The sequence below is a fragment of the Onychomys torridus genome, chromosome 19 (assembly GCF_903995425.1).
Source record: "Onychomys torridus chromosome 19, mOncTor1.1, whole genome shotgun sequence".
NCBI classification, from domain to species: Eukaryota; Metazoa; Chordata; class Mammalia; order Rodentia; family Cricetidae; genus Onychomys; species Onychomys torridus.
This window is the reverse complement of record NC_050461.1, coordinates 59,182,841-59,207,275: the sequence shown is the minus strand read 5'-3', so window position 1 is coordinate 59,207,275 and position 24,435 is coordinate 59,182,841. Positions and strand designations below refer to the sequence as shown.

At 49.8% G+C, this 24,435-nt stretch overlaps 1 protein-coding gene across 2 annotated transcripts in view; it reads right to left on the bottom strand.

Annotated features, from left to right (window-relative positions):
* Positions 1-24,435, bottom strand: part of Rps6ka2 (ribosomal protein S6 kinase A2) — a 279,066-nt gene that overhangs the window by 12,887 nt on the left and 241,744 nt on the right. For both annotated transcript variants that reach the window (XM_036168885.1, XM_036168886.1), the window contains 6 exons: positions 23,096-23,160; positions 16,368-16,470; positions 9,948-10,078; positions 8,991-9,116; positions 2,652-2,741; positions 825-983 (listed from right to left, as the gene is read on the bottom strand). In XM_036168885.1, coding sequence (XP_036024778.1) covers positions 825-983; positions 2,652-2,741; positions 8,991-9,116; positions 9,948-10,078; positions 16,368-16,470; positions 23,096-23,160 — 674 coding nt within the window. The remainder of the gene's footprint in view (positions 1-824; positions 984-2,651; positions 2,742-8,990; positions 9,117-9,947; positions 10,079-16,367; positions 16,471-23,095; positions 23,161-24,435) is intronic.

Genomic DNA, 24,435 nt, shown 5'->3' with positions numbered 1-24,435 from the left:
GCTGGCAAGTCTGTGTACACAGCTGGCCCAAACCTGCTTTATGAGAATTTTTGGGGAGAGAGGGAAGGACCAGAGGAGTTGGTGGAGGTGAAGAATGGGGTGGGGGAGGATGGAGGGAAAGACAGAGGCACAGGGTAGAGGGAAGGAAGAAAGGAAGAACGGAGGAAAAGATGCAGAAAATGTATTACGCTGGGCTGCTCCCTCCTGGAGACAGAGAATGTGGCCCGGAGCTCTGCAGTGTGGCCTTGGTGGGGTTGGCCTTACCCAACCTGTGCTTGATTATCTAAGACATACAAAATGCATGGTCCAGACTTTAGAAGTGAGTCCCCAAGGAGCTTGGTGCAGTGTAGTCCGAAGCTCAGGGACACCCGGTTGTTGCCCTTTGTTTGGCTTTATGTATCACACATCAGGAAAACTCTAACTCTCTCTATCAAGGACAGAGCATCAAATTTTCTTTGATAAAACTGGTTCACAGAAATTTATTAACTGAGTTCCTGTACACCATGTGTACAAATGACTTCAGACCCACAACGGGTAGTAGAACAGACCACAGCAAATTACATCATTTGGGTATGTTGTTCAGAGCCGAAGGAATTAAGAGGGTGCAGGAAGCACTCTGCCCTCCTGCTTGTCTAAGCACAAGATGTCAGTTTATAAAGATGTCTCACTTCTGCATCCACAACTCTGTGACTCCTCTACGGTCTTGCATCTACTCTCTTGTCAAGTTGCCTGCTGCCTTGAAGCTGGTCCACTGCCCTGGCCTGGGTCCTAGCCCCACCTGAGTCATTTCCTGTTCCTGCAGGTTGATGGCACCCTGGCCTTACCCCTTGGGAGTGCAGGTAGTCCATGGTCCTGGCGATGGTGTACAGCACGTCACTGGCCTCACGCTCTGAGAAGCACCGTTGACGGAGGATGCGGTCCAGCAGCTCCCCGCCTCGCATGAGCTCCATCACCAAGTACACGTACTTGCCATCGTCATAGACCTGGAAATCAAGGGGAAGTGCAGGAAACCTCAGGGACCTGTGTGTCACCATGGCTGCCACCCTCACGCCCCTGGCTATTGTGAAGAAGCAAGGGCTCCAAGTAGGAAGGCGAGAAGCTGAGGGCTGCGTCTCTGGGAGTAAGATCAAGTTGTTTGACTGTTGTAAATGTTGAGTAGCCATTCCAGCTACACAGGAGTGGCTCTTCTTAAGAGGGAAACAGCTTTGATACCCTGGGGCATGAGCAAGCTGGGCCATGGGATACACAGGGCTTGAGGAGAGCTCTTAGCTGGGATATGTCATCTAGTCATGCTGCCATTCTCTGAGCGGTAAGAACACCGTAGAAAGAAAAGGGACAGCAACCACAGCATTCTGCCAGGACAGTGCTTCTCGACTGTCATCATGCACATAACTTCGGAGGTCAAGTCAGAGTGCATGCTCTGCCTCTGCACGTCTGGAGGGGAGGGGACCCGGCTCTAAGAAACACACAGCTCCCACCAAGACTAGCTTTAAACTCAGTTTGAGAAATACAAAACAAAAGGCAAACTGGCTATTTTTGTGCCCTGTATATATGAAGATGACCACGTATGCACCCCAGTCACCATGTGCATGGGAGCCCGTGGGTGCCCAAGCTATGAACTAGGTGAAAATGGGTGACAGACCTGCAACCCTATTCTTACCTCAGTGATAATCATTTAATTGATGAATTTCTAGAACAAGCTACTAAAATAATTTACCTGACTCTGACCTGTGTAAAAGTTGTAGAGCTAATTCTGGTGTGTGTTTCTGAGCTTATGAATTCACCATTCTATTTTGAAGGTGGGAAGATGATGCCATCTCACACCTGGGCTGCTCACGTCAAACAGCAGAGAGGCCAACTCTGAGTCCACAGAAGAGCTGGTTTTGGTTCGTGAACCTCACATGTAAACCAAGAATGCACAATCAGAGCACTATGCTTGCACAGTGAGGTGTCTGAGACCCCCAGGGGCAGAGCTGGCTCCATTTAAGTTTTTGGATGCAAGACACTCATTGCCTATGTTCCCTGGGGTTGAACTCTTATTCTGTGAGCTGTTGTCCAAAGGGACACTGACGTGGTCTCAGCAGCTACAGGCTGTGGGTGTATGTCACGGGAATAACTGTACTCCAAGAGGTAAGGGCAAGAAGAGGGAAATTTTCCTCTCTCCTCAACCCGTACCTGCCCTTCAGGCCTTTATGGGGTAGAGCAGCCTTGCAGACAGGCCTGATGTGGCTGATTCCTGCTCCAATGCCCTTCATCAGGGAAAGTCCAAAAGAGGCTGTAAACATCTTCCAGCCAGAGTTGAGTGGGACCTGCTGTCCTCATGTCACTGTCCCGTCAGTCAAGCAGGAATGATTCCATGACAAAGAACAGCACTCTCACTGATGCACACAGGTCTTCTCTATTTTATGCATGTGTATGGCATGCTTGGGGAGAGTGGGGAACTATCTAGGCTGCATACACACATACATCCAAGTTAGGGTGACCAGTTGCCAAAGCACCGAAACTCTTGGGTAAGAGTGTCTGAAGCCTGTGATCCTGGGCACACTGAACATGGGCAATGTGAGAAAACTTGCACTGTGCAAACAGTGGCGTTTTTTTTGGATCAGTTGAAGAAGAAAGCTGAGGAGAGGCTGCTACACAGAGGCACTTACGTCTTTTAGTGTGATGATGTTGGGGTGCTGGCCATACCGCAGGAGGATCTCGATCTCTTCTGAGGGGTCCCTTTTGCTCTTATCGATGATCTGAAGCACACATAGCAGGAAGAAGTGAGAGATTTGCTGCTGGTCTTGTTGGACAATTGCAGATTATGTGCAGCACAGCTGTCCTCACCCCCACAGTACTCAACCAAGCTCACTTAAAATTTCTCAGAAATGTAGATCTGGTCTCTCCTGTCTCAGCTAGCAAAAAGGGTACAATTAAAAAGAGGAAACCAGGTCTGTAATTCCAGCAATGAGGGAGCATGTAACAGGAAGACTGTAAGTTGTAGGCCTGTCTGGGCAACTTAATGGCACCCTGTCTCAAAGTAAAGAGTAAAAAGAAGGATGCAGTTAGGGATGCAGCTCAGTGGCAAAGTACTTGTCTAGCATGTACAAGACCCCAGGTTCAATTCCTAACACCACAAGAAAGAAGGGGACAGCCTTCAGACATGAATCTCAAGATATCAAAAGGCCAGACGTGATGGGGCAGGCATGGAGAGCTCACCCTGGCACCAGCAACTAGCTCAGTCTGTCTCAGCCACTGAACTCTGACCATTAGGGTCTCACTTCACTCAGTCAGAGTGAACCCCAGTCACTGGGCGCCTCAGCTTTGTCCTGGAAACTGCACACCAGCCACAAAAACGAGGTCCTCCCAGACAGATGCTGAAGGCTGAGCAGGCTGCATTTCCCTCCAAGACAACACACACGCACGCCTTTCTTTTCTGTCTCCCGCCTCCTTCCTGCCCAATATTTTGCATAGTCTTAGAACAGCAGATAAAACGGTTTAACTCCAGGAAGTTGGGTGGCTTTGCCTTACATGGCACCACAAATGAAAGCCTTTCTTTGGAACAGGAGTCCCTGTGCTGCACAATGGCTCTGATGCCTCTGAAGGTGCCTTGCCGCTTAGGTTTGTAGGGAAAGCTCGTGGAGAGAGAGAATCCATGCCGTGAAGTGGACAGCACTTAGGTTGAGAACTCAGAAATTCAAAAGTGTCCCACACCCCCAACAGCACTCTGTGGCCCTGTACATTGGTGCCATCCAGTTCCAGAGCCTCTCTGCTTTGACTACGTGGGTATCCCATACCCAACATACTCCTTTTGCAATACACTCATGGGCTTAGACAATCTAGAAGTAGATGCTTTTCCCCCATCAAAGTCATTTTCATGATAAAGTCATCCACTCCTAACATCGATCTGGTCTCCCCCCAAGGAGCCAGATGCAGAAAGAACAAGAGGAAGGCTGCCTTTTGTCACCTGCCAGGGACACTCACGGTGGACAAACACTGCACGTGCATCCTACACTGCCCTTGTTTGAAAAGCAGAAAAGGAATGCAGACAGGCACATGCATTTCTTTGGGATTGCATAAATAAGCCTGGAAAGGAAGAGGAAAACAGCAAAAGCCTTGACTTCCCCCAAGGGGGAAATGGGTAACGAGGGGATCCAGCTATGGCTGGGAGACCCTGAGGATTCCTCGACTATTGCTTTTAAATCTGGAATCACGTGAATATTATCCACTAAAAATTAAATGTGAGAGTACTGCAACTATCATAAAAACACCTGGGACTAGAAATGCTTGGCCTGTTCCTCACCAGAGCATCTGTCTTATTCTTGTGTGTTCTTTGGATGTCATGAGAAAAATCTGATGAACTGTCATAAACACTTGCGAACAAATCCGCTTTGTAAAGACCTTAAGATCTCACTGGCACTGAATAACACTTGAAGACTGTACTAAGAATTAATGTGTACGTTCAACTAGGAAGCACACTGGAGGACACGCTGGTTAATCTGCTGTAACATGGCACGCACCCTGGGCACGACCCCTGTGCACCACAGTACCACACTGAGTGCCATCTGTTTGGTGGCACTTGCAAAGCACCTCCATCAAATACTGTACATTAGGAAGGCATTCTCTCAGGGGGCTGCTGAGTGGTTGAACATATACAAGGTCCTTCGGTGAGTTTCCTGGTGGGATGGCTTCTTGGGAATGATGTAGCTGGGTTTACTTCCAAACTAGAGCAAGCCCTGTGGACCACACTCTTGGCTCTTCTCTCAGGTATAAGCTTGACAGCAGAGACAACCACAGTCAAAGGCAGGAGGAAGGGGAGGGCTCTGCTCCATTGCTCTTCTTTGCCCCAGGAAGATACACAGAAGGGTGGGGCAGCATCCTGCGCAGCAGGCAGCTGAAGGTGGATAAGCTCCCCATGGTTGCGCTGGGCAGCACACGGCTTCTCACACGCCTCAGAGGTGCTAAGCTAAGGCGTGCATATGCCTGGAGCAAGTGTGGTCTCCACGTGGCTGGTGCAGGACGATGGATTTTCTTAGCAGGGGAACCATGTTTGCAGGTGGCTGATGCAGCTATTCCAGAGTGTTAGCCACCACCCAGGCATTCCCTCCACTTCCCATTTCCCCTTTCTGTGTTTGTGTGTCCTTCCTTGTATTTCTCGAGCTCCCCATCACTAGAGCACCCCCTTTCTAGGTGCTGAAGGCAGCAGAGTGAGCACCTGGGCAAACAGGATGCACTCTCCAGCCCAGCACTTCCTTTCACTTGTTGGAAGGATCATAGCATGTTGGAAGCAAGTCAAGTAGAGCGTGTAATTACTTGGGGAAAAAAAAAGACATTTTCTCCTGTAAAAATTAAACAAATGACAAAGAGAAAGAACTCCAGTGTTTTCCTGGTAGGAAAAAAAATTAAAATTTCCACGCCAATCAGTCCTTCTAAAAATAAGCTCTCCCCAGGCCAAGCATCTGTTTGGTTCCACTTCCTTGCTGGTTGACAAGTTATATACACAGAAGGAAACTGAGCGCAGGCATGCAAACGCCGCTGTACACAGCTGACATGATGTGGGTCCAAGCTCTGGCTCCTATGGGAGCGAGGCTTGTCGCGTCCTGGGTGTGGTGGCCACATCCTCTGCTGTAGTTAAAAACAGGGTGGCAGGCATACAAAACAGCCATCCAATTTCTGACGGAGAAGCCAAAAACACATTGGGGAAACTGGCTGTCAAGATATGGTAGGATGGGCCTTGACCCTCATTTCTCACGCTGCACACAAATCAGAGCCCTCAATGATGGGGCAGGCCCCTGAGGCACCGCCACTCCTTGTGGGGAGGGCCGTTAGTAGCAATGAAGAGCTGCTGGGGGAGGGGTTCATATTCTTTCATGGTGTGGCCACAGACTTGTCGCTCTGGCTCAGACATGAAATTCAACTCAGTGGCCACAGGCAGAATGGACATGGACGTGGGGCAGGTGTTAGGAAGAGGAGACAGTTCCAGAGGGTAAAGGAGGCAACGGGGAGTGGAAATACTAAAAACAACTTTTAATAGTTGAGAGAACAGGGCGACACACACTTCGGCAAACTCTAAGGCTCTTTGATTTTTGGTACACCCATTTCTTTAGTTGTGTACGTGTGTGGGTATGAACAGCACAGAGCACATGTGAGGACCACATGACGACTTGCTAGCGTTGGTTCTCTCCTTCCACTATACGGGTCCCAGGAATGGAACTCAGGTCATCGGGCTTGGCAGCAGGATCATTATTATTAAGATTATTGTTGTTCTTGTTGTTGTTTGGTTTTTCAAGACAGGGTTTCTCTGTGTCGTTTTGGTGTCTGTCCTGGATCTTCCTCTGTAGACTAGGCTGGCCTCGAACTCACAGAGATCCGCTTGGCTCTGTCTCCCAAGTGCTGAGATTAAAGGCGTGTGCCACAACCACCCGGCTTTAGGATCTTTATTTTTATCTGACCTAAACTACAGGCATTTAGTAACAACGGGTGTGCTCACACACCTGCAGAAAGGCTGCCTAGGCTCTGCTCACCAGAGCAGTGTGGACACAGAAGTTGATGAACTGTTGGCTCCTCCATCTTTGAAGGAAACCCAGTCACAGTTCAATCCTCAGGGAAGTGGACTGATTGCTGCCTATTCACAAGTGGCTTGTATATGCTCCTAGGTCATACGCGGACACTCAACTGTGTCTTGCCAAGAAGCCATGGCTTTCCATGGTCCTGTTCCATTTGGGAGGGTTAATTTAAGCATTTTCCAAACAATAAATTATGACCCATTATAGTCTTAGAAAGGACAAGGGGACCCTGCATGTCCACCGCTTGGTTTATCCAGGGAGTTTCAAGGCTTGGATGACAAACAGGAGCTCCTGGTTCCTCTTCCAACTGTCGTCTAGTGATGCAACACCTAGCTTCTCTTCCTGGGGTGCACAGGTCGGGGAGGGGAGCTGCCACAGATCACACAAGGTCAATTCTCAACAGGATCTCGGAGGACAGAGTCCTAACTCCCAACAAAGCCGATTACAGATGGGGGCTCTGCGTGAGAGTTGGATGTGGGAGTACCAGAGAGAACATACCACTGGCATTGTCAATGGGGCCGAGTTCCAGGGCACAGAATCACACTGAACAGTAGCAGGCTGTTTCTCGAAGGGCACTGGTGCTGCCGAGCTGGCCACACAAAGGATGTGTTTCTCAGCGCTCTCTGGCAGCACTGGTTGCCTCTAGGAGTGCTGCTGGCCTCCAGATAAACAATCTCAAGAATTTCTGTGAGAAACAGCCCACACAGAGAAATCCTAAGAAGCTCACGCAAGCCACAAAGCCGGGAAATCCTCTGGGGTGAGGCAGAATACAGAACTTCTGGAAACCCCCAGCCATGCACAATCTAGACCTGTGTCTGTGCCCCAGAGGGGATGGCTCCATGACACCGGGTGGTGACCCTGCTATATCTCCGAGCTCCTGCTTTAACTGTAATCACCTCATGGACTCCAGGAAGTTTAGGCCAGTTTGTCCAAAGGCCACAGATTCCTGAGATGTTTGGCTGGTGCCTCTTTTGCTAGACTGCTGGCTGCTTTCACAGCCTGAGAATCCCAGGGTAGACAGCCTGTGAAGAGGCACACTCTCTTGAGAACATGCTTTTGAGAAATGTCCAATGTCAAGAAACGGCAGTGGATGTACTCAGTGTACCAAGCACCCTTTTCAGAGCCCGGAAAATCACAACTGATGGAATCTACTCCCATTGTGTCTTGCCTTGCTGGCCAGCTCCACCTCTCCCTAGGCACTCTCTAAAGAGCTGGGACAGTGCCACATGCCAAGCAGAGTGGGTATGGTTCATGTCATGGTGATATGGGCTCAGACTTGGTCCCTCAAGTGTGTGTGTGTGTGTGTGTGTGTGCGCGCATACACGTGCGCCTGTGTGTGAGCATCTGCGTGCATGTGTGTGAATGTGGGTGCACACATGCCACAGCATAGGTGTGGAGGTCGGAGAACAACCTCAGGATTCAGTCCTCTCCCCTCTTCCATCTTTTCTGAAACATAGTTTTTTTCTTGTTGTTCACCTCTGCATATGCCAGGCTAGCTAGCCGGCCTGAGCACTCCTGGGGATTCTCCCATCTCTGCCTCACATCTCCCCTAGGAAGACTGCAATACAGATGTGTGCTACATGTCTGGTTATATGTAGGTTGTGCAGACTTGAAGTCAAGTCCACATGCTCTGCAGCAAGAGTTCTGCCCACTGAGCCATCTCTCCAGCCCTATGTCTCATGTGCCAAGAGCGGAAGGTAGAGGTTAGACCGCCTCACGGTTGTGGCGGCGGTTAGACCGTCTCACAGTGGTGGAGAGAGAATGCACACTGTGTAACACTCGGTGTGTGCTTCTGCATGTACTGGATGTTGACTTCGGGAGAAGGAAGCTTTAGCTTTTACTAACTAGAAAACCCTAGAAACTGGCACTTTGGGTTCCCAGCTCCAGTATTTAATCTATAATAGTTACAGAGGTGAAAATTACTACTTCGAGCTTGCCAAACTGGATTACAGGTGTAGCTTTTGGTGGCTGGAGTAAGGTATCAGTGGTTTTCTTTATTCTGTTTCTATTTATTTCTTCGATTATTTTTGACAGCTCTATCTCTTTTCCTTCCTTCCTCTCTCCTTCCTTTGATAAACGCTATGCCTGTTTGCTGTCTCCTTAGACACTGTGTGCCCAGGGCTGTTATTCTTGGCATGTTATAGTCAGTTACTAAAGATGACTGGTCCGTGGCGGGCATAACTGAAATATTTATGATTTGAAAAGATTTTTTCTCTGGTCCTTTGAGATAGGGTCTTATTATAACAGCCCAGGCTCATCGGGGACACTCAACCCCCTACCTCAGTTTCCTGAGAGCTTTGGTCACAATTGTGTGTCACCATTTCCAGCTTGGAAAACAATACTTAATGGGTGACTACATTCAAACCAAAGTCCACCACATCAGAGCTCAGACACTGTGGATGGAGAGCGCCTGCTCAGCCAGGCCAGAGATCCTTGTCTTACCTTCACAGCGTACTCAGCATCGGTGGCTTTGTGTACACACCGCTTGCAGACTGAGTAGGAGCCCACCCCGATGTCCTCCTTGATCTCATAGCCATCAGTAAAGTGGATGTTGTTCCCATGTAACTGCTGCAGAGAGGCCAAGGCAGGGCTGGTTAGCAACCTTCCACACAGCTGTGTGCGGCCCAGACAGACACACAGACCCAGGGCATCCTGGGAACTTGAGAGCTTGAGCAAACTAAGAGTTCCTTGTCCAAGGTCACAGAGCTATGCATAGATGGTGCCAGAGCTCCTGTGGCCAAGACTTTTCATATTCAGACGCCCGGACCATTGAGCACTCAGTTTTCTCCCAGAGACCCATGGAAGTGAGACTCGAGGAGCCAAGGGGCAGAAGCACAGGTACATGGCTGCGGTGCTGTCCCCAGAGTGAGTATCCAGATAAGGCACCAACCCCAAATGCTTATGCCACAAGCCAGTCTGGCCCACTTGCCTACCCCTGAGAGCAAATCCCCACTAACCACAACCACAAGGGAGACACAAGTCAGGGAAATCCAAGGCCATCTAATCACATTGAATGAAGACATCAAATGCTCAAGTGAGTTTACTCCTAATCCTTCTGAGTTCTCTGAACTCTAGTTATAACCACATAATGACAGAAGTCCAAATAACATCCCCACTGACCTCCCAATGACATGGCACCCACAGCTCACACAGAGACTATAGGGGCCGCTGGCACAGACATCCATGGTCATCATCTCCTCAGACTTTTATTTTCCTTTCTACAAATGAGTATGTAATGGTTCAGACCACCAGGAAGATCACCATAGCAACACTCAGCAACATCTAGGGGCAGGGAGATGTCTACCAATGAACCACCATTGGCACCCAGCACTGAGGTGATAAAAATATAAGGCCAGGCATCAAGGCCCTGAACTGGGCTCCTGGAGTAACCAGACTTACCTGCACAATTGGGTGAATGGGGGCCTTGGGCATGTCTTGCTGGGAGGGCTCCTGAACCAGGCTGGAGGCCACGAAGCTGAATCCTCTGAACAGGTGATGGGCGTTTGCACTTGGGGGGACACCGGGGGAGTCTGTGGATAAGCAATGCATGGTTCACACTTCATGAGAACCAAGCGAGCCAGGGACAACAGTGTGCACATGTATGTATGAGAATGCACATGCAGCCTGTGTGTTGGAGAAGGTATATATATGAGTAGAGAGGTAGAAATGCACAGAACTATTTCGGGTGCTGCCAAGAGTCTGATCTGGCAGACACACATCACAGGAAAGTTGTCAGCTAATCATTGATCACGTTTTTTAGGTTACTGACTTTGGAAGTGGCTAAATATTCTTCAACACAACCCGCCACCCCTCTCTACTTCAGATCAAGGGAAAAGCTGCCCGGAGCTCTGGGGTGAGCTGCCAGAAAGCAGGGGGGCCACGAGCTCAGCACCTCCTTTCTGGGCTAAGCAGGTGGTGTGTGCCTAAAGACAACCAGAGAAAAGTCAAAACTTTCCCCAGCTCCACATTCACCTCCAGCCCCTACCTCTGGCCAAGGCCAAGCCCACAGCCAGCACAGCCCCTTCCACAGCAGCACAGCTCCATGCCGAGGCTACCCTACTCCATTCCTCGAGGATACGTGGGCAAAGTCACTGCTGCCCACAGTCCAGCGGAACAGCGAGAGGGGTGATTTGTCTAAGTTCCACCAAGTCTGCTCCAAAGCATGACTGCTATGATACGGTTCTCCTCCAGGTTCACCATTAGGTGAACAGGAAGATAGACAACTGGCTGGCGGGGGGGAAATATGTGACAGACAAGAAGAAGCAGAAGCCATCCTTCCGGGCACCATGTCTGGAGATGCTCAGGCTCTCAGATGAGTGGACACGTTCTTGTTAAATGGGACTGAAGCTAAGGAGTCGGTAAAAGTGGGAGTAGCCAGCCACAGCTAGATTTTGGCCAAAGGAAAGCAATCTCGGAGCTGAAGGAGGGACCTTGACTTGTCTTCTTGGAAGAGGAGGGATGGGCAATGGTCCCTGCACTTTCAAAGTCACGTGTCCTCTGAAAAGCCAGCCTGCATCTAGGAATGTAGTCCTCAGAATTACTTTCCAAAGTACAAGGGCAGAAAATGTTGTCTTTAGCATTATTTGTGACAGCAGAAGAAAAAAAAAATCACAGCCAACCTACATGCCATTGTTGAGGACATCACAACCACAATTAGTAACAGTCTGCCCACATCAGAATGCTTTACTGCTTGGTGGTGATGTGATGGGGGTGGGGGTTTTGTGTGTGTGTGTGTGTGTGTGTGTGTGTGTGTGTGTGTGTGTGTGTGTGTGTGCGTGCTATATGTGTTTGTGTGTGCATACATGTGTGAACTTGTGTAGAGGCCAGAGATCAATATTACGTGTCTTCTTTGGTCACTTTCCACCTAATTATTTAGAGAAAGGGTGTCTTGTCGAACTTGGACTTTATTTTATTGGACTAGCAAGGCTGCCTGGCCACAGAACTCAAGAACCCATGTGTCTCCACCTACTCAATTCTGGAACTGCAGATGTGGCGCTATACTTGGCATCAATTAATTAATTAGTATGTGAGTGTGTGTGAGAGAGAGAGAGAGGGAGAGAGGGAGAGAGGGAGAGAGAGAGAGAGTGTGTGTGTGTGTGTGTGTGTGTGTGTGTGTGTGTGTGTGTGTGTGTAAACAGTCATGTGTGTGGAGGTCAGAGAACAACTTTCGGGAGTCTGTTCTCTCCTCCGCCCTGTCGAGGCCGCGCCTCTTGTTTCCACCATGATGCATACTTCAGGCTATCTGGCTGCTGTAGTTTGAATGTGAAATGTCTCCCCTAGGCTCAGGTGTCTGAACACTTGGTCCTTAGCTGGTCTCTCTGGGAAAGCTAAGGAACTTTGGGAGATGGAGTCCCTGCTGGAGGAAGTCCATTACCCGGGGCAGGCTTTGAGGTTTTGTGGCCTGACCCCCCCCCCCACCTCCTGTGGTCTCTCAACTCCCAGAGTACTGATGAAATGCGGTGGGCTGGGCTCCTGTTCCTGTTACCACACCTTCAGGCCACAACGGACTGGAACCCTCCATCACTGTGAGCCAGATAAACCTTCTCTCTTAACTTGTTTGTATTGGGGTGTTTTAGCACAGCGACAGGAAGGTAAATAACACACTGGTCAGGAGCCTCTGGGCAGTTCTCATATCTCTGATTCCCACACGAGCGCTGGGATCACAGCCGCTAGCCACCACACCCAGCTTTTTGTGGGTTTTGGGGATCAAACTCAAGTCATCAGTCTTACACAGCAAGGATTCTATCCTCCGAGCCACCCCACTGTGTTGGGCTTTTATGTGAGTATCAAGGATCGGACTTGAGCCATCCCCATCCCTTAGGTGATGGACTGTGACAACCAGACACAGCTATGGACAAACACAGACATCAAACACCAGTCAATGTGGAGGTGCCCTCCTGCCGGCCTGTCGGACCCAGAGAACCACAAGCTCAAGGCCAGCCTGGGCTACACGACAAGACCCGACTCAAGAAAATAACAGAAATAACAACCACAAAAACAGAAATTAAACCCACAAACAGAAATTAAAAAGAAAAAGACAGAAAAAGGATGTTGTGAATTGATAAGGAGAACTTGCCCACTGCAGTGAAGATTCAGCTTTGTAAATATCTAATACATTTATATAGAAGTACATGAAATATGTAAAACACAACAAATTCTGTAATATATCCGGATATGAAAATAAGTTATATATAAGTGATATATTAACTAATAATATTAAAATATAACATATAACCTAGTTTTTTCTTATAAGTATGTGACAATTTAAAAATACATACCACATTAAACACACACACACACACACACACACACACACACACACACACACACAAGAACAGGTATATGTTTGGACATTCTAGAGTTATTCACCGCAGGAGAACAGGAGAAGGAGCTTCTGCCTTTCTGTTGTGCCCTTTCCTCCCCGTCCAGTCCTTTACTTTGACACAGAAACAACAGTGGGCAGGGGTGTGGGGAGGGAGAGGCACCTGCCAAGGAAATAGTTTTTGCTCCTTCATATTTTACTTTGGGTACAGGGTTATGAAGGCAGCTGCTCCACAGCCCAGGGGCAAAGCCAATGAGCCAGGGTGGGGGGGACGGGGGTGAGGGGGGCGGAGTTGTGGGGGGTGTGGAGATGATATGGGGAGTGTGGAGGGTGTGTCTCTGATCCCAGACACGGCCTGTCTATACTTAGGTGGAAATACCCCACCCCCACCATGTGCTTTCCTGGGGCAGAGAGGACAGGTAGAGAGGCCAGCCCATCAGATGGGATAGGTTGCTTCCTGGATACAGGTTCATCTTAAGACTCCTGGATAAAAAGGGAACAGACCCAAGATTTGCTGCCTTGCAAGAGGCTCAGCCTCCCATGAGGACAGATACTCACTCACGTGACCCTGTATTAACGTGACAGAGGCTGACTGCTTGGAAATAAACTCCAAATGTGCTAGACTATGGATGCTTAATTAAAAGGCAAGGCCTGGCAGGACTGTTTTTAGAACGTGAAGTTATGCACAGCAAGACGCCCAATGGCAGCATTAAGTTTAATGTAGACAGGCCGCTTCCCTCAACCTGGGCCTGATGGATGGATGGGCTCCCACTTTGTTAGGAGCTTTGGTTTGTCTTCTTTTTCCCAGCACAGATTCTGGCTTCGAGGTCTATTTTCTTGCCTTCTCTTAACATTAAGAGACTGGACCAGAGAAAAACAGCCTCACAATGTATGTATCAGCCTCAGGGACTTAGGCTTACAGTTGAGAACTTGGGCTGTTCTAGGAATTCACTGAGCCTGACAGTGCTGAGGGTATAAACCAGGGTCTGTTTACAGCACACTGGGTGTGTGTGCCTGTGCACGTGTGTAGGGAACAGGTCACATTCACTTGAACTGGGGCATTTTTAGTAGTGAGAAAATGAAGATCAAGTCAGCAACATTTTCTAGCCAACAAAGATGCCCACATCTCTGCACAGAGAGAAGTCAGTGGAAGCATGGGATGGCCAGTTTGCTGGAGTGCAAAGAGTCTTTATAAGAAGTTCGAGGATGACATTCAATTTTTGGGGCTCGATGGTGAGCAAATGGCGGGTAGCAGGTGTAGAATTTAGAACGCTTTATACTCAGTTAAGATGCCAGTACAGTACATACAGAAGAGCAACATTCCAAGTTAAACTGAAAAAGCAAACTTTCAGAAGCGGTGACAAGCTTCTGGCCCCCTAGGGGGAAAGGTTTTCAAACCTTAGATTGCCACGTTCCACTGAGCAGCTGACCTGAGATCAGGAAGCATAAGCTGGCTCGTGGCTTCACTTTAATGGAGACAGAGAGTCCACCACAGGAAATACCCTCAGTGTCTCCAGACTGTTTCAGAATCACACTGCCATGGCGTGGCTGCTCTTCAACTTAGTGGGAATTTCAGAGCGTCTCCTCTGCGTCATTAGTGCTTCCATGACTGCAGCCCAAAGGCAAACTGCTTGGCAAGGCCTATTAACTTAGTATCTGAACAGATCACATACTAAGGGATGACAGAAGCCGGTCCTAGACACAGGGTTGAATGCCCCATGTCTGATGGGTTTTCCTTGGGCTAATAGTAAGATAAACCATCATTTTCTATGCACAAAAGGCTCACGACGCTTACTTAAGGCCACGCCAACCAACTAGGCTGGAGTTTAAATCCCCATGGGATACCCAAAGCACACACAGTGGGTTGTCTGGAGTTGCCTGCACTAACACTCTCAAAAGTACAGCTTAGCTCCTCTTGAGCATTTTAGACGTGGGGCCTCACACGACAGACTCATGACTAATGTTGCCCTTCTCAGTGAGGACCCTGCCAGTGTCTGGGGAGAGTCGCTCTGGCTCAAAGGCCATCTTCATGTTTGTTCATCTTCCGGTCAGATGCAGGAGGACTGGTGAGCCGCTCAGGTGGCCTCTGACCTCCTGACCTCCTGACCTCAGCAGCTGACAGGAATGCTCCTCTGTGCACTGGCTCATGCTGTCATGGGACTGACCTCTCAGCGGCATAAGAAACGTGTGGCATAATAATACTCAGAGGTCAGAGAGAGCCATCTGTGTGCTGTCTGGGGCTGAATGTCCTGAATCAACGTCTGCACTGCACTGTTCTTCATGCCTTGCTGCTCAAAGAGGGGGCTACCCCGGGCCCAAGTGGAGTTCCCCTGCAGGCCTCACAGCCCTGTCCACCATCACACACAGGAGGGCCTGCCCATCTCCCTGCCCAACAGGGCGTGGATGAAGGCATTGCTCCAGAGCCTAAACCCAAGGGGAACAGGGTGGGTTCTCTATTCCACTTCTCCCAACTTGAGACTCATGGTTGGTAATCTTGTTTTGTGGTTGGTTTCCAACAACCATACACCATTTCCTATTTGAAGGTAGTGAGGAATCCCAAGGAATCTCTGCACGGCCATCAGCAGCTCCCACAACGGCTGGCTGAACTTGCTCCCTGAGTCGAAAGGGGTTTAGCCGCCGCTCTGCATGTCACCATCACGGCAGTGGCTCCCACTGCCCTGCCCATAGTCAGCTGTGTTTGCAGATGGGATCCTCATGGGAGAAGTCAAGATTAAACGAGGTCAGGGAGTGGGCCCTCCTCCCACAGGACTGGTGTCCTCACAAGAAGAGGATGGAACATAGCACTCTCCAGCTTTCCCCATGCACACGGGAAAGGCCGCGAGAGGACACGGGGACATGGCCAACTACAGGAGAGAGAGGACTTACCAGGAACAGACCCTGCCAGCAACCTGACCTTGAACCCAGCCTCTAGCACTGGGGCACAACAAACACCGCTTGTTAAGATGCCCTCCAGGGCTGCTCCATCATGGTGGTCTAAGACAAGGAAGCACGTTATACAGTAAACCAGGGTGCTAATGTTGAAGGGAGCTGACCTGTTATGATGGGATCTCACACACCAGGAAGCTAAGTTTCTGTGCTGGGATCTAGTTACACGGCATCCATTACACAGGCCCCAGCTTTCACAGAAATCATACATTTAGTTCGTGAGCCCACAGACCTAAAGATAGCTGCTTTCTCCCACAGATCGCTGACGTGAACCACCTGTTTCTTCTCTGTGTCTGGCCTGTGTGTCCCTAGGAGGACTGTCACGACCCAGCATCTCACAACAAGAGAGGGGTCCACAGAACCCTGATTGCTGCTGAAGTGATGTCACATGAGGAATAGTGAAAGATGGTTCTGTCACTGACACCTTCCTGCTAAGCAGAGAAATCAGGAAGACCGAATGGGTCTACAGGTTCCTCTCTAAGGGGGCATCCTTCACACAGGCTCTCTGGAGTCAGATGGGATCAGCCCACCTGGGAAGAACTGGCACTTACCTGTGGGTGTCCTTGCAGTAAACTCGGGGTCAAAGTGGAAGGTGTCCTCAGGCCTGCCCACTGCAGGCTTGAAGGGAGGCTTGATTTCCTTGCGGTACAGCTTCTGCAGGGAGAACAGGACAGATCTTGAGAGCAGGCTACAGAGAGCAGAGGCCACAAGCAGCTCTCACACTTCCAAGACATGATGAGGCGCAATGCAGATGGTGCGTGTTATCTATAGAACTCTCTCTCTATAACGCTCTATTCCCACTGTGTGTATAACACAGAAGACCATATATGCAGCATGGAAATTACATGTTAGATGTGAATTACAAAAGGAATAGTCTGAGGTTTAAAGGTTTGAGATCTGCTGAATGCCCTTCAGTTTAGTGGAATAGTTTTCTAACTTGTTTCTGGCTACAGGACTTTTATCTCCAAGAAAAGATAATAGTTGGCCATACATGCTGAGCACTGGTGGCTGTGGGATCACCACCTGGGCGCCTACTTCAGCTTTCTGGGGACTGAAAACTGAGGCCCAGAAAAACCTTTACTCACATAGCTCTTCCCACTGCCATGGCCATTGTCAAAACACACAGATTGTCCATAGATCCTCCTCAGACCTGCTGCTGAGACCTGCTTTCCAAACCCAAAGTGTGCTTTTCAAACCTCTGTGGAGATGATACTGGATGAGATAATTTAAGGACAGTGCACACATAGTTGGGATCTGGCAAGGTACCTCTGATGGACATTGTGGATGGGTGAAGAGCCAGGGCACCAAGGGCCAGAGACAGGCAAGAAGGGATGTGAAGGAAGAGGGAGACAGCATGGGGAGAGCTGAGATTCTGGAATAATTCATGCCCACCCTGAGGGAGGGGATGAAGGTGGGATCTCATGGTCCAAACGCGTTATTTTTAATCATCTAATTTGTCCTTCGGTGTCAAGATGACATCAGCTTGGCATTGACGTTGAGATAGATAGAGTTCACATTGCACAAATGCTGAGGATGCTGAGCAGGTACATCAGGGCCTGCATACACCTCCAAGGCCTTGTGGAAAGGAAGCAAAGGGCAGAGAGTGCGGGACAAGAATGGAGATTGCCGAGAGAACAGGAAACTGGCTCTACCTTGAGGTCACAGCCTAACATCTGCTTAATGTGGAGTTTTGGCTGTAGGCATTTTGAAATTAATCTGCTCCAATGAGCGAAGGGCACAGATGTGCCATTCCTGAGATGGCGATGCAGACAGGCAAGCATAGACTGTGGCAGAATGGGAGGAATGGGGGGATGGGAAAGATGTCCAGGGCATTGTAGATGGCTGTGCCAATGTCTGTGAGGAAGAACATGACCTCTACAAGTCTACTCCACCTAAGACATGCTGCAAAGCTATCTAGATCTACAAAGTCCCCAAACAGAAGGTACTGTGGCCACAGCCCTCCCGGGGACTATGGAGGGGTGAGCTCTCCTGGTACATTCACCACAGGAGAGAGAGGTAGAAATCTTCCCATGGCAGTGGGAGCAAGAGCACATGATGGAAACCCAATTACCAAACACTGGATGTACCACAGGTGCAGTGAACCACTGTCCTCCACCTGCTCCAGCCAGTGCATGGGACAGCCAAGGTCACCAAGCAGCATACTGCTACCCACAGAGTCACCTAAGTACTCTGTGCCTCAGTTTCTCTTCAGGGTCCTTCTCACCTCACAGAAAAACAGATGATGTGCTGAGCTGGAAATGCAAAAAAGTTCTACAAGCATGAGTCACTCACATTAGTAGTAACAGTAATGGTGGCCACAGTGGCCCAAACCATATGCCGAGGGTCTGGGCTTTGGCTTCGGACAGTGGTCTGGAAACAAGCAATTTGGCAGGAACCTCCACCCTACCACCCCGGGACTGAATCTGGTAAAGTATTGTTCTCTGCCTGTCCGATACCATTTTACCCAGGGTGTGCTTGCTAGAAGCTGTCTGGCTGGATGCCAGTGTGTACTGGCTTGCTTAGCCTGTGAGGTCACCTTTATGTTTATTTTGGGTTTGTGCTAATCCTGAGTTCTCAACATTGCTTCAGCCACGGGGGAAAAGTAAACACAGCTTACATTTGCCGGCTCCACCACCCTCTGCACAAGCTTCCTGGTCTATAATTAACTTGTAATTTTTCACTTAGCTAGGCAAGTGCCATGGGTGTTTGGAGGGCAGACCCCAGAGCTGGTACTGATGTGCTGGGAGCAGAGGGCAATGGGAAAGGCAGGAAAGCCACAGAGACCTACCATCCTACACCTGCTTCAGCTAACATTGGTGACCCTCACTTCTGGGGTAGATGACACTCTCTGTGCCAACAGGTCACCAAATCCCCAGGGGACAGCTGGGGGATGACAAGTGTTTACTTAAAAAAAAAAAAGTAGAAATATATGCTGGTAATTTTGGGGTCACAGAAGGCAGCAGAAAGCAGGATAGGCTGATGTTTTCTCAGCTGCATCAGAGGCTGCACGTGGTTGAAGTCCATAGGCAGGAACCTGATGCCTGTAAATGTCTTCTCCTTTGTCGGTATGAATGCCCATACTGCCAAGGGGCATGGAAAAGGTGGGGGGGGGCTGGTGAAGAGTCCTTGAGAACTTGGGACTTAGTGTTTTTCAGTGATCTGAACTACTGACAACAAGAAGGTAAACAGGACAGTGCAGAGCTAAGTCTGACAGCCTGGTGCACACATGTGCACAGACTTCCTGAAGCATGATGTGTCTATGTATACAGTGGGGTCAGGTCACTCATGGCCCTGCTGTGGCCACACAAGGGCGGCACCTAGACTGCTTGCGAGGGAAAGGACAGCTGGGACAGAGGGAGAGGTCAAAACAGACCAGCCATGCCAAGGCCTCTGCACTGGCTACTAAGGCCTCTAGAACCTGAACGCAGGTCTTTCAAAACTGTTCACACCTGTGTTGCTAGCTGGGCACCTCCTTCCTTCCTCCCGGCTCCCCCTCCTGGTTACTTCCTACTGATCTTCTCCCTGCTTCTGCTTTCTCTGGATTGGATATTCACACACTACCACTGTGGCTGAACAACCACCTCATGGTGCACCAGACACCTCTCCCCGTGTCTAGGACAGGGCTCCTTCCCAGCACCATGCTACGGGCACCTCACTTCTACTGCATCCAGGCAGGTGTGCTATAAACACTGCTCATGGCTAGATAAATTAGCACAAAAGCAGGCTTCTGGCTCCTCTACTGTGTAGAGCCATAGATGTAAGGTTGTCATCGCTCCAGGCTCTGCGGGTACTGTCTGGTAAGGACAGGGTGAGAGTAAACATATGTGGTCCTAGTGACCCCGAAGGGCCTCTTTTAGAGCCAAACACAATAAAATCAAATACCAAAGGAAAGAAAAAACAACAATAAAAAGCCCTTCCCCACATTATTCTAGCCTGAATTAATTCCAAATGATACAGAAATGACACTCCTTAGTACAGAAATCCAATGTCTATGGTTTGCACTGAAGGGACATTGTTCTCCGATAACAGAGAGGCCCAGGCAAGCTCTGAGCCTGGTGTGGTCTCTGGAAGGTGCATATGGCTGCAGAATGGATCCCACAGACCTAGCCTTCTGTAGCACACACTAACCCAGCCTTGCCGCCATGTGATGGTTAGCTTTAATTGCCAGCTTGATACAACCCAGATTAATATAGGAAAAGTCTCAACCAGGGGCTGTCTATACAGAGTTGGCCTGTGGGCACACCTGTGGAAGATTGTCTTAATTAACTTAATTGATGTGGGAAGACTCAGCCCACTGCAGGTGGCATCATTCCCTAGGCAGGGGGTCCTGAACTGTATTAAGAGCTGATGGAAGTGGATGCAGAGATCCTCAGCCAGGCCCTAGATGGAGCTCCAGGTGTCCAACTGTCGAGAAAGAGGAGGGTCTGCAAGAGCGTGAATTGTTGAATCCAAGATTGCAAAAAGCACAGGGACAAATAGCCAAACGAATGGAAGCACATGAATTATGAACCAAAGGCTGTGGAGCCCCCAGCTGGATTAGGCCCTCTGGATAAGTGAGACAATTGAATAGCTTGATCTGCTTGGGGGGCACCCAGGCTGTGGGACCAGGACATGTCCTTAGTGCATGAGCTGGCTGTTTGGAACCTTGGGCTTACACAGGGACACTTTGCTCAGCCTGGAAGGAGGGGACTGGACCTGCCTGTACTGAATCCACCAGGTTTAAATGAATCCCCAGGGGAGTCTTGATCCTGGAGGACTTGGGAATGGAGGGGAGGGGCTGGGGGGACGGTAGGAGTGGGGGCCAGAGGGGGGAGGACAGGGAAACCCATGGCTGATGTATAAAATTTAAAACACATAATAATAAAGAAAAAAAAAGAAAGAAAAAAAGAGTTGAGAAACTGAGTTGGTCACAATCAAGGAACATGCCTGTACTCTTTCTGGTGCTCTTGACTAGATAAGATACAATGTAACCAACTGCCTCAAGTTCCTGCAGCCTTGACTTCTTACCAATAACAAGCTGTAACCTAGAACTATGAGGGGAAATAAACCCCTGACTTCTCTACATAGCTTTCTGTCCAACTATTTCACCATGACAACCGAAACAGAACAAGAACTCTGGGTTCCAGACCCATTTGCATCTCAAATCCTAGAAACCTCAGTCAATACTCACACACCCCTGTGGCCATTGCCTGTTCTAGGATGCCTTTAGATTGTCATTCATGAAGTTCCTTCTCAGCCAGGTCCTCTGAGGGGGTGCTACCTGCATGCCACCACCTGTGGGCATGACTGGGGATTTCCCTTTCTTTCCAGGGCTCAAGTTGTCTCCACCCTGGCAACTCCCTACCCACCCTCCCGACTCAGCAACTCCCTCTCCATTTCCTGGCAGGGTATTTGGAAGGATGGCAGTATACATCACAGAGAAAGGGAGTGTATGGTGTGTGTGTGTGTGTGTGTGTGTGTGTGTGTGTGTGTGTGCGTGTGTGTATAGGTGTGTGTGTGTGTTTGTACTCCTTCACAGGCACCGCCCTGGCTTGGGAGAGACTTCTGGAATCTCATCCCTGACCTCCTGCTGCTCCTCACTCATCAATAGGGGCTCTAGTTCACCCCCTCCCCCTCTACCTCTCCACACCACCTCACTCTCCAAGGCCTTTCCGGTGGCCTCCTGGCCTGTTTGAGGCCTGGGTCAAGTCTTCTAGGTCAGCAGTCCTGACTTCCCTTGGCTCACATTTGAGGAAAGAGACAGAAAGGGTCACTCATCACACACCAGGGACGGCATGTGGCATATTCAAAGCTAATGGGGCTGCAGAGGAGCAAGGTCGGGGTCAGAACACGGCAGGTTTCCTTCGGTGACCCTGAAGAGAAGACTGTGAGGAGGAGATAACGCAAGGGGCTTGGGAAAGACCGGTCCAGGAAGATGGCCAGTGGAGAGCATGGACTGGGTGGGGTTAGGGCATGATTCCTCTTGCGCATCCCCTTTCCTCTGCTCTTTCCAGCCTCTTCTATGCAGCAAACCCTGCCCCACAGCACTGAATCATTTGTTCACAGCTTCTCTCTCCCAGTGAGGTCAGCCCCAAGGCAAGGCTCTACCACACCATGGTCATCCCCAGCCTGGGAAGTACCCGAAACATAGAGCCTCAGTGTACATGCTTGAATCAAGTAGGGGAATGATATACTGGCAGAGGAAAACCAAGATGTGTCCCCTACCAGGGACAGGAGTGCCACCCCAGAGGCCTGGCTTTCATGCCCCATATGCTATGCTGTGCTAATCATTCCTCAGGGTAACATGAAGACTGCTGTCAACAAGAAATCTGTCAGCAGACCAGTCGCCACAGACAGGTGTCTCCTCAGCTCTCAGACTGAGCCAGGATGGGAGCTGTGGAGCCTGTTGATGGACTGAGCAGGAGGTTTGGCTTTGCTTCTGCAAGGTCCTGTCCTCTTTGGCTTTGGGGAGTAGACTTTGGGGAAATCCAGGCACTGCTTCCCTTTGATCTCACCTGGGAGAAGCAGCCTCACTTAACAAGTTCTTTAATCAGAACTGTAAACCCAGGGCTCAGAGACACCCTGACTTGCCCAGTTTGGATGGGGCTCAGGTAACAAGGGACCAGAGCTTCTGTGCAGACTGTTTTATACCTGTAGTACTAGTGTGTTCTCTGAGGTCAGACAAGTGAGGACATAAAGGGAGGGGTGCCCAGTAGAACGTAAACTTTATAATTAACATACATTTTCTTTTCTTTTTTTTTTTCAATGCTAGGGGACAGAGCCCAGGGAGGGCCTCATGTATGCTGGACAAGTGCTCTGCCACTGAGCTACACCCAGCCTTAATGCTTCAATGTTCTGCTAAAAAATCCTCTGGGATTAACGTCAGCTCCGGAAATGAAAGTCTCACATGTGAGGGTTTGTATGGCACAGTGTGGGTATGGAAGTATCAGGAGGGAGAGGAGGGGAGCCCAGAATGCGGTCAGATGCACGTCACCCCTGCAAGCCTGCCTGTCCTCAGCACGCCTTCTGCCTCAGCAGACGCCAGCTTTAGCATGACTGGGGCAGGTGCGAGAGGATGGATGCCGTGGACCCCATGGGCAGGGGTGCTAGTGAGGATTTAGGACTGCGTGCACCAGTTTGTATCTGTGTGGGGAGCCAGCCGTGCTGAGGATCCCAAGCACGCTCATCCATAGGTGGACAGTCTGTGTTTGTATCAGAGAGGCCATGGGCACCAAGCAGCTGCAGTATCCCCTCCGCCCTCTCCTCACAGGTGTAGTGGAGACCTCTGCATGTGACTTACATTCCAATCAATGGTGACAAAGAAGGGGTGACGCTTGATCTCCTCCACTCCATCAATGCCGGCACCTGTCACAACAGAGAAGACGTGTCAGCGCAAGTCCCAGCCATGTATGATCTCTGACTGCTACCAGTGCAGCTGTGTGACCAACAAGAGAGCACGCAGCAGGGCAAGTCCTGTGAGAAGAAACCTCACCCTTGCCCACGGCCTCGGAACCCAGGGAGCCCCCATGCGACTCCTAGGCTATGACATGGCGGCACAGAAGTGGTAAAGGAAAGGTAGGTGTCAGGGTCCAGACTTCCTGCTCCAGGTACAGGGATGCCAGGATGCCCAGGTGGCTGCCACAGTGACAGACCATGTTTGCAATACCCAGAACACAGCTTCAAGCCAGGTTCCAGGACTGGACGAAGGACAGCAGGGCCAGAGGTGCTGTGTGGAGCACCTGGCCAGGCTGCTGTAGCCCTCACCAGGGGAGGGAAGGGGCTCAAGAAAGGAAAAGGAGACTGGGTAGGACACGGGGCCTGACCTGGGTACCCTCTACCACGCCTGACCCTTGCATAATGTCGTTGTCACTTGGCGACAGTCTGTGGCTCTCTGATTTGCTTGTCTATTGTATCTACCTGACCTCGCCCCTTACTTTGTTTATATTAAAATCCTCAGTTGTGTACTGCACAGGAGCAGGGGTTGGCAAGAGACAGGGGGATGTCTGTGACTGTGAGATCATTCTGTATGTCACTCAACACCAGAGCTAGCCTGAAGTGAACAGAGGCACAGCATGAGTGTGTTAATCAACTGGCCAACGCCCTACTTCCACCTAGTGCGAACCTGAGCGGAGAGTGTGGGGAAGGGAGCAAGGAAACTTGCTGGGTTTCCATTCAATTCTTTAAACGTATGCTGCTCTAAATAGGGCCCATTAATTAAAAGCAAAGCCCTGAGGCTTTGTTCGAAGACCCTCTGTGTACACATGGCGGACATACAGTATGGTCTACAAGAACAATAAGGGAGACACGATAGAGAAGCCGGTGATGGGTGCTTAGGGGTCTCCTCTATTACCCTCCCTCAACCTGATTTTCTTCTGCTGCAATTAGAATCTGGCGCCAAGTTTGGGATTTGCAGACTCAGCAAAAGGAGTTGATGCTTTGATTGTTGCTCAAAAACCGCCCATCGGTGGAAGGTTTCTGCAGCCACGTCTGTAAGGCTGTGGCGACCTTTAGAGAATAAACCTGGTCATTATTCTTCATGCTGGCCTTATCCTCTCCTGAAATATTTTAAAACAGATTGCTGTGGATTTGGCTCTGCTGTTATCTAGACTGAACACATTTGACAAATAGCAGTTCCGGGCG